Below are 17,037 nucleotides of genomic sequence, written 5' to 3'. Positions count from 1 at the left end.
TCTAGTGAGTGGAGTTTTTGCCTTTTATTCTTTTTAAGATAGAGCTCAGCCTTGGTTTATAGAGTCGTCATCTCCAGCAATGGCGCTTGGAGTTTCAATTTTAAGTGATGACAATGGCCCACGTGGGTTTCTTGTTAATCATGGACCAACTAAGGTCCCTGAGGTGTCTGGACCAATTGGTTTGGGCTTTGGTTCTTTAAGAAGTGGTGAGGTTTGTAGTGAGTCTGGATCAGCGACCCGTACAAAGTGCTCCCCCCACGCTTCCTGACCACACACATCAGTGGGGCCCACAGTGAAAAACACTTTTTAGAAAAAATAAAAAAAAGTTTTTTTTTTCACCAGTGGGACCCACTGATGTTTGTGGACAGAAAGCCATGGGGGAGTGCTCCCCCGACGGGGAGAAGATCCGGATTCGTTTGTAGTGATCCAGATGATTTGGGCTTAGGGTCATTAAAGGCTTTCTAACCATTTAAATTCAACTTGTAGTCATATGCCTCAGGTACACTAATTAGTTCAAACAATGCAGGCCCACTAGTACATACCACAAGTTCTGTTTTACCAATCAGTTAATAAAGGTCCACTCTTACATAACCCAAAATGTATACCCTCCACTTCTATGCAAGTGGGTGATCTGGAATTGAATTCTGATGTTTCAAGAAGTCACTCCATGGTGACAATGTCCAAAGCAAGGATACATAAACCTAATCCCCGTTATGCCAAACTAAAGAGTGTTGAAACTGCCCTTAAAAATCCAAGATGGTATATTGTTATGAAGGAAAAAAATGAGTGCCTTGAGTGTTAATAATACTTGACTTTGGTTCCATAGACTCCCTGATATGAATGTTGTTTTATGCAAGTGGGTCTTTAAGACTATACTTAAAGTTGATGAAACCTTTAAAAGATGAATATTGGCTCACAACAATAATTAACGTCAAGGTATTGATTTTGTAGAAACCTTCAGGCCCGTCATTAAACTGTGTTCTATTTGCTTGGTTTTGAGCATTGCCACAATTTTACAATCGCCTATATGGCAACTGGATGTGAAGAATGTTTTTTACACAGTTACTTATTCACGTGGGTGTTTATTGTGAAATCTCCTAGAATCCGAACCCATTAAGCCATTAGTTTTAGGTTTACAAACTCAGAGTGCAAGTAGGCAACAACTTTGGACCATATGAGTTAAGCCCAAACATTTGAAAATTGAACTTTTGGAAGTGGATGACCACAATGAAGACCCGATCACTTTAATGGAATTTAAGAGGAGAGAGAAAGTTAGTCAAGAAGACATAAAAATGAGGTTTTGGCATGCCCAAAAAACGATGCTACCCATACGAATAGAGTCATGAACTGTTCAGAAAAGGCACCTCAATGCCTATAAATACCTTTAGCTTCTCAACAGCAAGACATACGAAAATTCCGAAGTTTTCTCTGTTCTTGAGTTTTGTCTGTGCTTTGCAAAACTTGGGAGATACATCTTTGAGTTGGGCTTCTTTGTATCGTAGGACGGTTCGCCAGTACCTCATAGCACCTTTGTAGTGAGGGCGAATTATGTCTTAAGGAAAGCGATATTAGTAACGCGCATAGAAGTTCCTTCTTCCATACTGTGATCTCGTGTTCCATTATTCTACAACTATAAAGCGGGTTGTAAAACGGTTTATAATGAGTTGTGGTTTGGGTTCAGGTTGGAGCGGGCTCTGCCACCCTCAGCCCAAACACAGCCCATTAATGTTCGGTCCGGATCAATTCGAGCTATAACAAGCCAGTGCGGTTCGGTTTTAACGGTTCCGGCTGCAATTTGACACCCCTACCTTAAGACAAACAATAAAAAGATCATCAGAACCTCCTAGCATCAAGCTAGAGTAAAAAAAAAGGGACTCCAAAAGGTCAAATTTGAAAAAACCCTATACGGTAACCAATTTAGGGCTACAGCAGGGTGGGGCTAGGCTAGGCTTTTGCAATCCCAAGCCCAGCCTTATATATTCTAATCTAAGCCCATTTCTGGCCTAACCCTAATTCGGGGCCAATGAGTATTGTCTTTGACTCTAAGCCCTACAGGGGCAAGCCAAGCCCCATTCCCACCCTGATTGGCTCTATCCCTGACCCTAGCCCTAATTGGCCCTATACTTGACCCTGTGTCTAGTCTTGGCTCTGGCCTTGATTTGCCTTATCCTTGTCCATGTTTATAATTTATTGAGATCAAGTATCAATGATAAAATTATGATCAGGCTTAGGGCTATAATAAGAGCCAAAATCAAGGACATGTCGGGACAGGTCCAGTGAGCCAGAGAGTAATCCAAGGCCGATCCTTTATCCTAGTTAGGGCTAGAACATTTTGGCGTTAATTAAGGGAAACCATTTCACTTCAATTTTAACCAACCAATTTGATAAAATTAATTTTCACTTTACTCCATTTGCAACTAAACCACATAAATAAATAAATAAAAAAAACACACACACACTTCCTTTCTCTCTTCCCTTTCCCACCCCAGCTGCCATACAGGGTAGATCGCTTGAAAAAATAGTTTCCCTCCAACAGGACCTTCGGATTGCCTTCAGGAAACGGGAAATTTCGATCAGCTTGTCTAGGGATCTTTAACGGTATGCTTTCGCGACGCTTATATTCGTTAAGTTTGCAGAGACAAATTTATGTTCCCATGGTTCTCATTGGAGCTGGACCTTAAAAATTAGTTCCGTTTATTTCAAAATTTGGAACTCAGGAATTGGGATAGATTAGATCGAAAGGTCTTTAACAAAAATCAGGGAGTTCAAGTAACAGTTGTGGCTTAAGATGAAGACTAGAACTGCTTAATATTCGAACCAATGAATTGCTATTATAGATGTATTTTTGCAATCTCAAGCAGAATTTAATATTTTATAAGTAAAACAAACATACTTTGATGTTCAAGTGAAGCAAAGTGTGATGCTTATCGCTGGGTTCCAATTCTGAATGTGTTCCTTGTGCTTTATTCTGTTCTGAAGTTTTCATTTTCATAATTTTTTTATTTTTCCTCTCGAGTTTTAGGTTATTTTTAAGGGTTTTCGGTCATACATTTCAGGATACTATATGGATCGATTGGTGAGATAATCGGCTCCATCTTTCATGGACAATACATGTAGTTTGCCGTTGCCTGATGCATATCTGGATTTTCTGAAGGAGAATGGGATCGACCCTTCTGTGTATGTAATAAGTGATTCAATCCCACGTTACATAAGGTATACGGTGCGTTGTTCATTACAGCAAAGAAAACATTTGTCCCATTAAACCTTTTTGTTGAATTTCACACATGAAAAAATCTTGTTAAAGCTGGATTTGTTCCATAACATTGCTTAATTTATTTAGTCTGTCCTGTTCCTTACTCTTGATGGATAAACTGGTGATTTTCAGCAGAATTTGCTGCTAGGCTACCAAAACCACCCAGATAGGCATGTAGGTTGGTAGGCACTGTGGATGGTGTGTACGCTTCACTGCCCTCCCTATTAATTGTTATAGGTTCCTCTGTGGTCTTAATTATCCCGCCTGTGGTGGCCTTGCAGATTGTGCTTACATGGAAGTCATTACCATTGTGATTCTTTATGTTATATAATTTACTTTTTATGTATTCATCGAATTAGTTCCATGAGATGATGACAAAGTTCTTTTTTGGTGAAAGGATTAAACCAGGTAGTGAAGATGATGTCCAAGACATTGAAGATGAGATCAAATGTAAGCTTGAAAAAGTAGATTGGTTACCAGGGTTCTTTTCCATAAGCCCATCTATTCAGATTGCCAATTCAAAAGCATATCAGGATGGGAAGGTGGGGTTTCTGCATTTAAAATATCTGAATTATCTGGTAACTCTTGAAAATTTTCATATATCCTTTTTGCACTCTACCTGTCAGGCATAAGACTTTACAATTTTAAAGCCTTATTTGGTTTTGTATAGCTTTGTGTTTCCTGATCATTTTGTTTTTTGGTCTTTCTTATTGGTAGATGTACTTTCTGAGTTAATTTATTTTCTTTGAATGTTTAGATATATGGAATGGATGCAGCTTCTGGAGCTGCTGTTTGGGCTTTAGATGTCTCAGCTGGAGATCATGTCCTTGATCTCTGTGCTGCGCCAGGTATTTTTTTTGGCTGGCATCAGTTGTTGCAAATTTAACAGCATAATTTGTTATAAGTTTTGACATCAGTGGTCAATTGGACTCATTTTGATTGTTTACTTTCTCCTTTTTTGCATCCTGTAATAATTGTTTCTTTTTCAAGTTTTATAACATAATTATGCACTTTTTGTTGAGATGCTTCTACATTTTTCTTATTTCTCAGTACTCAAATACATGCCAATTCTGTGCTGCTTGAAGTCGTCTTCAGTGTTATATTATGCAAGTTGAAGTTTCAGATCTTCTATTACCAGCAAAATTTCTAGTCATGTCATTTTTTGCTTCTTTTTTGTCATGCACATGTGCACCTACGTACGTATCTTGATCTTCCCTGTTGCTGGTGTTATTTTATTAAACTTGCAGCATGTATGGATCCTCTCTGGTTGTTGCTAGTTTGATCACCAAAGTTGTGTGACATTCCATTTCCATACAAATCAAGCACGTTGGCAAGCTTTTTATTGAAAAAAGAAGAAGAAGAAAAAGTAAAAAGAAAGAAAGCTTAGGTTTGTTTATTTTCTTTTAAGATTTCTAGCCTCATCTCAGGTGCAAAGCTGTGCATGCTCTTGGATCTTCTTGGGAGCTCTGGTTCAGTGACAGGTGTTGATGTTGCAAGACATCGTTTAGCAGCTTGTCGAACAATGGTACAAAAATATGCCCTGGGGGATCATTGTCGACTCTTTGTTGCAGATGGAACAACTTTTTCTCTCCTACCTTTGGGTACTAGGTGGGACACTGATTCAGGTAATGAAAAAAGAAAAACGTTTCATAGCTATTTCACAATTACTGCTTCAAGTTGCCAAACTCATGCTCACTGGGAAATTCTCTCTTGCTCTCTCTCTCTCTTTCTTTGTTTTTGCATGTTATAAAAAATTATTGTATTCTTCTTTGAGCATTTTGAGTGCTTATGTTCTCTCTCTAAATTCATAGGTGTGCCAGAAACTGAGGAGAATTTGAATACCTTCAAGCAGTGGACACCCAGGAGACCATGGAAAGAAAGAAAACGTGCAAATAAAGCTAGGAAAAATAATGCTTCAGAATTAGTAACAGGGGCTCAAGAACCAGAGATGATATTCTATGGGCGATGTTCAGGTGTGGTTGGCCTCACTAAAAATGAAGCATTTAAAAATTCCAGTGACAATGAAGCTTTGTGCTTTGGCTATGACAAGGTAGACTGCTTTTTCCCTCCATTCAGATACTGCTAACTAATTCTCTCTCTCTCTGACTGGCATTCATTTTCTATTCAATTCTGTTTTGCTTGTCATGAGCATAGTCTACACTAGGGCTTTAAATGGATTGGATTCAGAATTATATTGCAAGGGTGGCAATTGGTAGGGTAATTTTGGGTAGTACGCTCCCACTAGTATGGGGTCTGGGAGGGCCATAATGTACACACTCTTACCCTCATTTGACTTCGTGAAGAGGCTGTTTCTTCACTCAGTGGAGCAACTGGATCGTTGAGCCAATAGCACTAGGATACCCAAATTCCCACAGGTCAACTGCAGAATTTTAGAACAGTAATTTCAGAGATATAAGTGATCAGATTAGCAGTTCAATAGCAGCAATGAAACAGGAGAAGATTTATGGCTTTAGGAATAAGCAATCACTGGAGGAGTTCCAATTCAGTGGAACTCTAATCATAACTTCAGATTTAAAATTTTGAAATCTGAGCGAGGATGAAGCTAACCTGCAATTGATAAGCCCAACTTTGCTTGGACATCTAACCAACTAGGACTTTACATTATGAATACAATGGAGCAACTGGATCGATGAGCCAATAGCACTAGGATACCCAAATCCCCACAGGTCAACTGAAGAATTTTAGAACAGTAATTTCAGAGATATAAGTGATCAGATTAGCAGTTCAATAGCAGCAATGAAACAGGAGAAGATTTATGGCTTTAGGAATAAGAAATCACTGGAGGGAGTTCCAATTCAGTGGAACTCTAATCAAATAACTTCAGATTTAAAATTTTGAAATCTGAGCGAGGATGAAGCTAACCTGCAATTGATAAGCCCAACTTTGGTTGGACATCTAACCAATTAGGACTTTACATTATGAAAGAAAACTCAAAGGGGGTTGAACTTATAGATTACCAATCCCGTTTGAATTAGGAAGCATAAATATAATCAATTAATCATGGTAGGAAAAGAAACTGTGATATAGATTCAGCAGTGAAGAGGTCTTCTTTTCTTAGAAAGCAGCATGGGGTTGATATAGGTATGGGTTGGGCCTTTATCGGTTGGGTTTACCTTGTAATTGGCCTACTTGATGCACTTAAAAGGATTTGGGTTGAGTATATAAACTTCCCATACTTTTTCTTTTAAATTTTAGTCTTTTTTTTTTTTAATATTTATTTACGACTAGCTATGATGTATGGTGCGGAGTGTTAGGCTGTTAAAAAGCGTCATATAGATAAACTCATTGTAATAGAAATGAGGATGCTAAGATGGATGATTGGCAAAACTAGGAAGGATAAGATAAGGAATGATCATATTAGAACTGGTCCTCAAGTAGCTTCGATAAATCATAAGATATGAGAGAGTCAATTGAGGTGGCACGACCAAGTTCAAAATAGACCTTTAAATGCCCTTGTTTGGAGGAGCGATTTAATTCAAATTGAAGGAATTAGAAGAACTAGGGACATACCTAAGATAAGTGTAAGACAAATGGTGAGAAATATGCATAAATTAGGCTTTGTATCTAGTATAGCCTCAATATAGAGTTCATTAAAGGCAAGAATTGATGTAGCTGACCCCATTTAGTTGTGACAAGGCTTGTTGTTGTTGTTTTACATTATTTCAGTTGAACCAGGGTCCATGTTGGTTCAATTGTGTCAGTTCAGTTTAATTTGGATCCAATTGAAGTTGGGGTATTAAGAGTTTTATGAGGATTCTTTTCATTGTCCACTCAAAGAGTTTTTTTTTTGTTTTTTTTTTTTCCCTTTTTAATTTCAACTACTTTAGGGCATCCTTTGTACGGCTTTTCAGCGCCTGCTATACCCCCCCCCCCCAATCGTGGGTGGATGAATGAAGTGAATTAGAATGGAGTAAATTCATTTGAATTAAGGGCTGTTGAAGCTGCAGTCTATGTTCCTCTCTATTAGTGTCATAACAGTGGAGTTGGACTCCATTAACGCAAGGTCTGGGACCTCTGCATCGTTGGGCAGTGTTCTGTCTAGTTGACCAAGCAGGTATTCCTTGGAGGAGTTACCTAGGCAGGAAGCCAGTCAGATCTGGGACCTCAGTTTCACCCTTTGTAACTTTTATTTTCACTTTAAGACTTGGGGATAATATCACCATTACACCTGCAAATTTTTTTTGGACAACTGCAGATAATACTACATTGAAGGACCTTAGACCCTAACTTGAAATTACAGATTTCTTCCCCTACTCCAATTGGCACCTCTTTTCTGGGAATCCTCCACCCTGTTAGGGTTACATTACCTCTACATTGCAGCCCTAGAGTCCTCCCTTTTCTCCTTTGACCTAGGAATCCTACTTGGACTCAACTACTTTCTATTTAGGAGTACTCCTTATCATCCCTAACAGTAGCCAGTCATTGCTTAGCCCACGTCAGTCCTTTCCTTAAAGTCCCACATCCGTTGGATCCTTAGACGACCCTAAACAGGTCCCTACAGCCTTGTTTGAATTTACCCTCTTTGGTGATGGTCCTTATAGTTTGGCTCTTTGGAGGGGGCAGGGGATGGGGGCTACTGTACTTGGCTATTGCTGGAACCCTTGAGGAAGCTTGGCTTGAATGCTTGTAGATGCTGGAATGAAGAAGAAGAAACTGGAATTGATGGTAGGGGTGCTGATCCTTGAACATAACTCTTACTCAACCATGGCCCCCCGCAACTCAAACAATTTTATTCAATAATTATACTTAAGGAATTACAAAGAACAACAGGCTTATTTACAGCCTACTAAAAGACTCTAATACTAAGTGGGATTCCTTACAAACTAGGATCCCACCATGTAATCTGGACTCTTGAATTGGAATCTAAATTCTATAGACACAAGCTAAAAATAAAACTTTGAGTTATCTCAAACTCTAATATGCACATGCCTAAATTCTATTTAGTTAAAACTCTAATGGCACATGTGCTAAAGTTTAAGATAATGAAGACTCAATAACTAACTCAAAACCAACTCCAATCAAGGCAAACTCCTAAAGATAAGAACCCTCCTAAAAGATAGGAATCCTCTTTGTACAAGTGTCTTTTTTTATCCACAACCTATCCAATTCAAACACAACTCAAATTAATATGTAAAACCCAAATTAAACTCTAAGAATAATTCTGGAAATAACTCCAGAATTAAAAAAAGGGCTAAAATGCCCTAAATATCCCTGCAGGGGGTTCGGCCAGCTCAAGGAGGCTTCTTGGAGCCATCTGGTGGGCCCCACTTTGGGTTTCGGCCGGGAGGATATTATGTTCACATGACTAGGATCTCTAGAGAAACTAGGAATTCTGAAATCCTGATACTACAAAGTCTTCTTCATCTATTGGTACTTTTAGTGAACCTGTCTAAGCTGATCTACTCCAACCGTTATGCTTACACCACTAAGTGTGATAAAGTTCCTTTTTGCTCAACAGGTTCAGTAAGGTAGTAAAGCTCCTATCTAGAAGGGAAGGGTTGGGCACCATTACCCTTCGGGTTTAATTAGGCAAAAGCCCCTTTTACCCAGCCCTCAGATTATGAGGCGAAGAATCCTCATCTTTGCTGCCAAAAATGGGAACAAACCCTAGATATTGTATATCTGCATATTAACCATTCAAATATTAGATTTGAATATTGGATTTAGATTTTTAGGCAAGAATAAAGAAGTGGAGAGAGGAGGGAGATCTAAAATCTCTTGAAAGGTGAAACATTTTCTGGAAGTTCTCTTTTTCTTCTAGATCTTTTTGTCTTTCTTTTAAATTTTCATTCATGCTTATATTTATCTTAGTTTGTGAATTTCCTTCGGCCAATATTCACTGTTTTTCTTGTGGCAAACTATATCTCATTGATTCCTTTTGAACACATTACCAAGACATTTTCTAAAAAGAATCTCTTTGCCTTCATTTTGCTCTAGTCTTTTGACAGAAAATATTGTTATGCTATTATACCAGTGACACTGATAATGAGTTCTTTGAAGCTTCTGGATTTGGTTGAGATTTATGTTCATTTTCCACTGATTTATCAGGTGCTTGTAGATGCAGAATGCACACATGATGGTTCAATTCGGCATATCCAAAAATTTGAATACTGGGGTTGGAAAACGCTTCAACGTCGAGTATTGGATGCTCAGAGAACGGATACTGTGACTCACCTCCAGGTATTAATTCTTTCACTAGATACTTTTTGGATACTGTCTTCTTCTGTTAAGTTTTGGACTTTTGGTTTCTAAATGCAAAAATAGTTGACACTTTTGCATGGCCAACAGATGCATGAGTAAGGGGCAAGGAAAGATTTGTGATGGTTTAAATAATAATACATATCAAAATTTGATAGAGTTATTGTGGTCAATCCCATTTGGTTGTCACAAGGATAGTTGAGTTTTAGCTGATTTGAATGGTCCAAACAACTATTATGCATGTTTAGTCTTATATGCAGTTTTATAGACTGAGATTTTTGCAGCCCTTGCGAGTTGTTTTTAGCAGTTCTATGACCAACATGACCTTGGAACACAATGATGTTGAATATCTTCAGTTGCTTTTTGATTTTAATATTTAAAATGAGGGATCCATGTTATTGAAAGTTTAGTCATGGACATGGTATTACATCTTGTGGAATCACTGAAGTCTTGGCATATTTCGGCAATCTTGACCTCACCAAAATGAGATGGTGAAGCAAAATATTAATGGTACAAATATCTCAAAATTTTGGGACCTTTTCAAAAATTCGGCATTTTGAGGCCCTTGTCTATTTTATTTTATTTTCTTATGTTTTTTGGGGGGAGGGGGGGGGGGGGGGGGGGGAAGGGAAAAAAAGAAGCCAAAACAAAAGCAAAGTCTGAGGTTTCAACTGAGACCTATTTACTTCTCTGGTTACAAAAGGAAACTTGCGGGAGGGGAAAGTCTTATAAGGTGCAATATTTCTAACATAAAATTATAGCTAGAGTCCACCATCCTTCAACAGTCCTTAAGAGTATGATTCCCATTCACTGGAGATGGAAAGAGGTGTTGGGATGTATGCTTGTAAGGGTGTTGGGAGGATAGAGAAGGTGAATACATGCAGAACTTGATTAATCAACCAGACTCTGGGAAATAGTAAATTTGGGTAAGAAAAATTTAGTCGTCAGATAAGACGGATCAAAATCTGGTGTAATATTAATATAGTTAATCTTCCAATTTACTGCTCATGTATGTAGAAAACTATAAAGACCTTATGGAAGCACCAGTCTACCAGGTATAATTGCAAAATTTTCTCTCTCATGATACACTGGCTTTAGTGAATTAAGCTTGTTGTTCATGTCATACTAGTGTACTCTAATAGTGGTGAACTGTCAATTTGAGAGCTTGCTTGTGTGGTTGCAACACCTTCATAACAGAAAAAGATCCTACCACTCAGCTCTGGTCACAGGGTTTGATTTCATACAAACCAGGGTCTTTTAAGGAAACAGGTGAGTGCCTTCAAGGTCACCTCAGGGTTTTCTACTAGCACCAGTGACATCAGATTCACAGGTCATACGTAACTAATGGCAGTAATCTCGGACAATTACACACTGTTTTCACTTCAGGTAAACCTGTTAAATGTTTCATGGTTTTTAAGATCTGTGGGCTTACAATTAGTTGAACTTGGGTGGCAAGGATTGATTATTATCAATATGCTTACCACAGTAGAAATGATTTTCTTTTTAAATGTGATAGTTACCCAAAATTCAGGCCTATGGAAATGCAGTTTGCCGAACAACAGGATAATGAATAATGAAGATTTGATAGATAATTAATGGAGAATGCTAGAAGTTAAAAGAAAGAGAAATAAAACTCACAACAACAGGATCAAGTCCTCCCACTCCGACAGAAGCCTGTCAGCCAAAGCCTCACTGAATTCTCCGATGCCCCTCTCATTGCCTCTCCACTTCCCTTAAACAGAATTGCACTCCTCTGCCCAACTGTTTCCCCACTCAGCCAAAGCTGCCTCCACATGTCCTCACATCTAACTCTTGCTTTCCCACTCTGCCCCTTTGTGTGTAAGGCCACTTAATTAATGGTCTACCAATACTCCCTCCCAGGAGTCACACCTTGTACTCAAGGTGAAATTCTGGGTAGAGCTGCTCCACTTCAAAGAAATCTCCCAGGTATTCTCAGATGCTAAGGACTTCCACTCTATGAGGACTTCAAGGTCTCTGGTAGCTGAAAACTGGGGGGCAATCAATGCTTCTGGATAGAGCTGTAACTCCCAATCTTCTGCAAGGTAAAGTGGTAATGGCCGTGCTGGATTATGAGGACCAATCTGCTTCTTGAGTTGGGACACATGGAACATTGGGTGAACCTTAGATTCAGGCAGCATCAGCAGTTTGTAAGCAACTTTCCCAACCCATTCAACAATCAAGTTGAAGCCAATCGATTGTTTATGATGAAAAATATGTCTCCACATACATCGATAACCCTGTTGAAGCCAACTACTTGGTTTGGTCTCCCTCAATCAAGTTGTCCTTGTGGAGAGGAGGAAAATTATGATACATTACTCGGGAGGTAGAAATCCAAATCCTATTTTGAGAATTAGGATACATTACAATCGGCAATATATTTCCAAATCCTACAAAACTAAGGAAGCTGAATATTCTATCATAATGACCTCGCTTACATATGCTATGGAACCCTAGACTAATCAGAAAGTCGACTGTGGAAAATTTGGGTTAAGTGGCCAAGACTTCGGAACAAGGGAAACTCTGCAAAGGTATATCACCTGCTTCAATGTAGTAATGATTAAGACCGCTGAAGAAACCGCGAATCTAGGACTAGAGGTAGTTGGGTAGCTTCCCTGGATTCTTAGGGTTGTCCAGGATTTCCAGCAAAAGGGAAAGAATGTTTAGGGTTTGGGGGCTCTCTTGAGGCTCTGAAACTCTGTTTTGGGATGTGTTTCAGATCTGATCTTCGGAACTTAAGGTTTATGAAAGATAAAATTCTGCAGAATTTCTTAAAGAAGACAAATTGCAGAATTCTTCAAGGGAAATAGGGCAAAGGGAAACCGTTGGGCTGGGGAAGGTGGGGGAGGGACTAATGAGGTTGTGGGAAGGTTGGGGAGGTACAAGGACAGTCTTTAGGAGTGCTGCTGTGAGGTGTGGCAGCAAGGTCAGGCGATGGGGAATGGTGTGCAGGTCAGGGAAGGGGCTTGGGGTATGGGTGTGATGGCCCAAGGGAGATGGGGAAGGGGTGGGGAACTTCTGTATGTGTGAACTGTAAGGCTTTCTGGAACTGTGCGTGAATGCTTGGAGAAGAAGATGAGCTCAAAGTGCAGAAACTATAGCAAATACCCAGCCGTAGGTCACCTCTAAGGGTCCCAGAACTATCACAGTCAATTCTTCAGTCATATTTTATTCATCAAATCAAGCCAATTGATTACATCGACTCTAGGCTACTTATAGCCTTAAAAATCTGAACTGACTTAAAGTTGGGACTCGTTGACTGACAGGGATCCAACTTAAACTTTAAGCAAATAAAGACATACTAAATAAGCACTCAAATAGTTGACTCCCAAATAGGAAACAACTCTAAATGATAAGATCCCTTTGGATAAGGAACCCTATCACAACCAACTAACAAGCCTTATCACAACCAACCAACTCCAACTCACTTACTCTTAAATAACTCTAAATTGACTAACCAAAATTAAAATATAAAATTAGATCCCTGACCCTGGGATCGAGGGGAGTAAAACTAGACTCATATTCAGCCCTAGAAGGGCATGGAAACTTATCAAAATACCCTTGGGGTATTCAGCCAGCTTTAAGAGACTTCTTGGGTTCTGGTTTTTGGGCCCTTTTTAGGGGGTCCAACCTTGGTTACATCAACCGCACAGCTGAACAGACTGCTAAATTATGTGGGTGATTGCTGACCTACTCATTCTCGGAGCAGAAATGAAAGTATGCTCCTTTCCTACCTTTTGTCTTATTGCAGCAAGTTATTTATGGCCCACTTGGCAAGTGAAGCTGTTACTTGTGAATTGACTTCCTAGTGTTCAAACCATTCATTGTAGATCTAATTCTAGCTTTTCACATTCAATACTGAACAGGGAGATTTCATCTACCTGCGATCATGATATTGTAATGAATTATCACTTGGCCAGTTGAGCTGGCATGATAGGCTTTGATACCAAGTCCATAGGGGGCCGGATGGGAGGAGGGAAATTTTAGGGAAATTTTGTAGGAAATGGGTAAGTTTGCACAATCACATACTCTCATCTCAAAGAGTGCAAATTTATATTCTACTCTTTATTCATATTCTTAGTTTACAAGCATGCATTTAAAGAAGAAAATAAAGATCTCCTGGTTTTACTAAGAAACCAAAGATAACAACTTGCAATTCAAATTCCAATTCTTATTTCCTGCATTGGTAACCCGAAGGAAATAAAAGACTGAATCGCACTAATGTTTTTTCAAGTGGGTTCTGACATATCCCTATTTACTTATACATAACTTCTAAGAGAGTTTTTCTTTTTGTCTATGCAGTTGCAACTTCTTACTAATGGCTTTAGATTGTTGAAGGCTGGAGGATCACTTGTTTACAGCACTTGCAGGTGTCATACATTTAAGCTACTCTTTTTGGGTGAATGTTATTCTTTTTTGGTAGATTTTGTGGATTATTATTGTTGACTCATCTCCCTTTTACCCTTCCTTGTTATAGTTTAACGACGGCTCAAAATGAAGATGTAGTGGAAAAGTTTCTTTCACAAAATGCTTCTGCTGGTAAGAATCCATGTTATCCATTTTTCAAAGATATAAATTCTGATGTTTCTTTGAATTATTTAGGATTTTGAGTATTTAATATTTTTTGTACCAATAACTTCATCTAATATTTCCTGTGGAGAACTTTTAGCTATCTATTTTGTGTATGGTAAAGTTACTTTGCGTAAAAGATGGTGATACATCTGACACACAAAGAATGAGGCTTGGCGTTCCCTTAAGAATAGGATTCAAGAACTCGGGGATATTACGCATGCATTTTCTAGATATTTTTAAATTGCCATTATGCGGAACCAATTAGGGTGGTCTAGGGGTAATTTATACGTTAGATATCACATTGTTTGTATGTGAAGGTGATGAATTATTTTCTTGGGTAACTACGTAATTTGCATTTTTTTTACATGTCGTTTTTAGTTTAAGGGTGGCTGAAACTGTTTATGTCATAAGATGTATCCACATGTCTGTGGCATAGAAAGAGGATCTCTTATGAAGGTGTCTTACATAATTTACTGCATGGAAACACCTGAGTCATCCTTTTACTCAGCCCTTGGTGTTGTTGCCCCTTTAGAAGTGAGAAACCATGCCTTTCATCCTGACCTTTTTGGTTACATCAATTTGATTGATGGCATCTATAATACACTTTGGTTATATATGAACTTTTACATCCAGACTATGACTTGCATCATTTCCCCAAGAAGAAGAGTTGAATATTGCTTGAGTTCTAGGCCAGATCCTTGAAGAATTTTAGGTCCTGGATTATAGTGGATAACATAGTACCATCTACATAGAGGCAGGTACGTGGTCGTCTTACAAAGGAAATATTTTGCAGACATAAATTTTGTATTCGAATGTAGATACGTTCAAACTTTTGTCCAATCTACTTCTTTTCGGTGCTTTAATGGTTATTACATTTGAATCTTTCTATATTGAATCATGGTTTGAATGAGCCATGGTCCTCATTGAGTCTGTCAAGGATATTTCCATATGTATGCAATGTTTCACCAAAGATAGCTTAGAGTTCATTCAGCCTTATGTATTTGCATTTGACATTGTTTTTGTGATTATCAATCAAAATCTCTTTCTTGAGCAGAACTACAGGAGATTGGTGCTGCGAAAAATTGGCCGTGTAGAAGCGGGCGAATACCTAATACGTTGCGCTTTGACCCTTCAACATCTCAAACCAGTGGACTTTTTGTCGCGAAGTTCACTAAAAAAGAATCTTAGTCAAAGTTGTGCTTTGTGTGGCCAACTGGAACTTTTCTAAATTTTTGTCCTGCTTTATTAAACAGATTCTTCTTATCTTTTCTTCTTCTCCTTTTTTTGTGTCTGTGTGTATTCAATTGTATTAATTAAAAGAGAAGAGAGTAATGGATGTACATTGTGTAACTATCCACCTATCGCATCCTAGTCAGAAAATCTGGATCTGGATGTATGCCTAGTTTAGTGGTATCCTCTCCAATCTCTTTTCTTATTCAAGCTGACAGCATCTGTATGGCAGAAGACTGATCCTTTTTTAGATGAGAGAAAACGTAAAGCTAACAGAGTTCAGATTACAGAGCAGCATAATAACCTACTGGGTACAAAATCATATAGCTGTGATATAATTGAATCTATCTATAGGATTTTCTCAACTGGTGTTCTATAGCCCATGGGCTGAGAAACCATACCATTCCCCCGGGGCCAGGCGCCAGTAAACTAACTGTATGATCCAATTGTAGTCTAGTTGGTTATAATTTTTTTTTTTGTACAAAGACGCTTTTTATATATAGGGATAGGGATATTATTACATATGCCGCCGTTAAGAGTTGAATCCATGACCTCTCCACTGAGAAGTCAGGTTCCTAATCATCCTACTCCTCCATTTGCAGTTGGTTATAATCTTTTTTACACTTATTCTCACGTCCGCACTAACCAAACAGTGTTTGATACAAGATCCTCTTCCAAATGGGCTTTTACTTGTTTTCAACCCCAATAATTTGATAATTTTTACTTGTTTTACCAAAAAAGATAAATGTCTCATTCAATGTTTCAGTAAAATTTAGGCCAAGCCTTTTAAAATCCAAACCCTAATATTAATCTTAACCACAAAATACTAATATAATTTTTAATTCCATATTGTCACTACTCATCTATTTTTTTTTTCAAAAATATCCTATAGGATCATTGACCTGACTTTTTTTTTTTTTAAAAGAAAAAATATATTAGAAACTACTGAATGCACTTACAGTTATTAACTATTGTACTATTATGGGCATCCCTTTGATTCGCTGCGAAATTAGCATATTTCTCAAAATACATCCAGAGCATTGGATTTGGGAAAATGTTATATTTCATCGTCCAACTCTGAAGGCTAATTTTGAGCTGCAAATTTGAATCATTAAAACGAAACTTTTACTCTTATACTACACATAAAAGAACATATGGGCTATTGTATTTGGTGGCTGTTACAGTTAAGATAAGAATTGGTCTTTATATCAAGTTTCTGAACACTTGGAGACAACTATGAAACAGGGCATATCTTCCCCAACCAAAGGAATGTGGTAGATCCAATGCTTACTTTGATGTCTAATATCATTATTAAAGTGTTGTTTCGCTCACCAGACAAGCTTGTTGGTTCTAGCAAGGTGGAAGTTCCTATACTTCAGGAATAGTTGCTCTAAAAACATAGTTGGAACTTGAATGGGAGGGGGGGAAAACAATACTTTCCCTTGGAATTCTGAAATGCTTTACTATAGCCACACAAAGAAGAAAATCAATAAACAAATTAATGCACTTAAGAAGGGATTTTAACATGCTAATCAACAGAAAGCAACTAGGATTAAAGATCACAACTGGGTTGAGATTCAAGTACCACAAACACTTTTCTTTTTGTCTTGTCTATTTGAAGTACTCTGTTTTCATTAGCTGTTTTGTATTTTAATGATAGGCATGAGAGGAACAAATCAGCAACAACATATAAGGAGAGATGTTCTTTCTTTTGAGCCTTTTGGTGCTTCTGTCTCTCCCCACCA

The 17,037-nt window shown here is 38.2% G+C and overlaps 1 protein-coding gene across 1 annotated transcript; it reads left to right on the top strand.

The window, feature by feature from the left end:
* The first annotated feature begins 2,476 nt into the window (after positions 1-2,476).
* Positions 2,477-15,576, top strand: LOC149005483 (S-adenosyl-L-methionine-dependent methyltransferases superfamily protein). Its single transcript, XM_089168382.1, has 10 exons — positions 2,477-2,598; positions 3,057-3,213; positions 3,651-3,795; positions 4,011-4,101; positions 4,681-4,878; positions 5,065-5,303; positions 9,323-9,454; positions 13,793-13,860; positions 13,968-14,029; positions 15,117-15,576. The coding sequence occupies exons 2-10, from the start codon at positions 3,101-3,103 to the stop codon at positions 15,248-15,250; spliced, it is 1,182 nt and encodes a 393-aa protein (XP_089024508.1). The 5' UTR covers positions 2,477-2,598; positions 3,057-3,100; the 3' UTR covers positions 15,251-15,576.
* The last annotated feature ends 1,461 nt before the right edge of the window (positions 15,577-17,037 follow it).

Source organism: Hakea prostrata, chromosome 9, assembly GCF_041222555.1.
Source record: "Hakea prostrata isolate BN-2017 chromosome 9, UWA_Hpros_2, whole genome shotgun sequence".
In the NCBI taxonomy this organism is placed as follows: Eukaryota; Viridiplantae; Streptophyta; class Magnoliopsida; order Proteales; family Proteaceae; genus Hakea; species Hakea prostrata.
This window is presented reverse-complemented; position numbering and strand designations above follow the sequence as displayed.

Bases quoted from the DNA above. Each gene is read 5' to 3' on its own strand.
- LOC149005483 (XM_089168382.1), top strand. From the start codon at position 3,101: ATGGACAATACATGTAGTTTGCCGTTGCCTGATGCATATCTGGATTTT. The intron at 5,304-9,322 runs GTAGACTGCTTT...CTGATTTATCAG, and splicing joins TGTGCTTTGGCTATGACAAG to GTGCTTGTAGATGCAGAATG. The intron at 9,455-13,792 runs GTATTAATTCTT...TTGTCTATGCAG, and splicing joins ATACTGTGACTCACCTCCAG to TTGCAACTTCTTACTAATGG.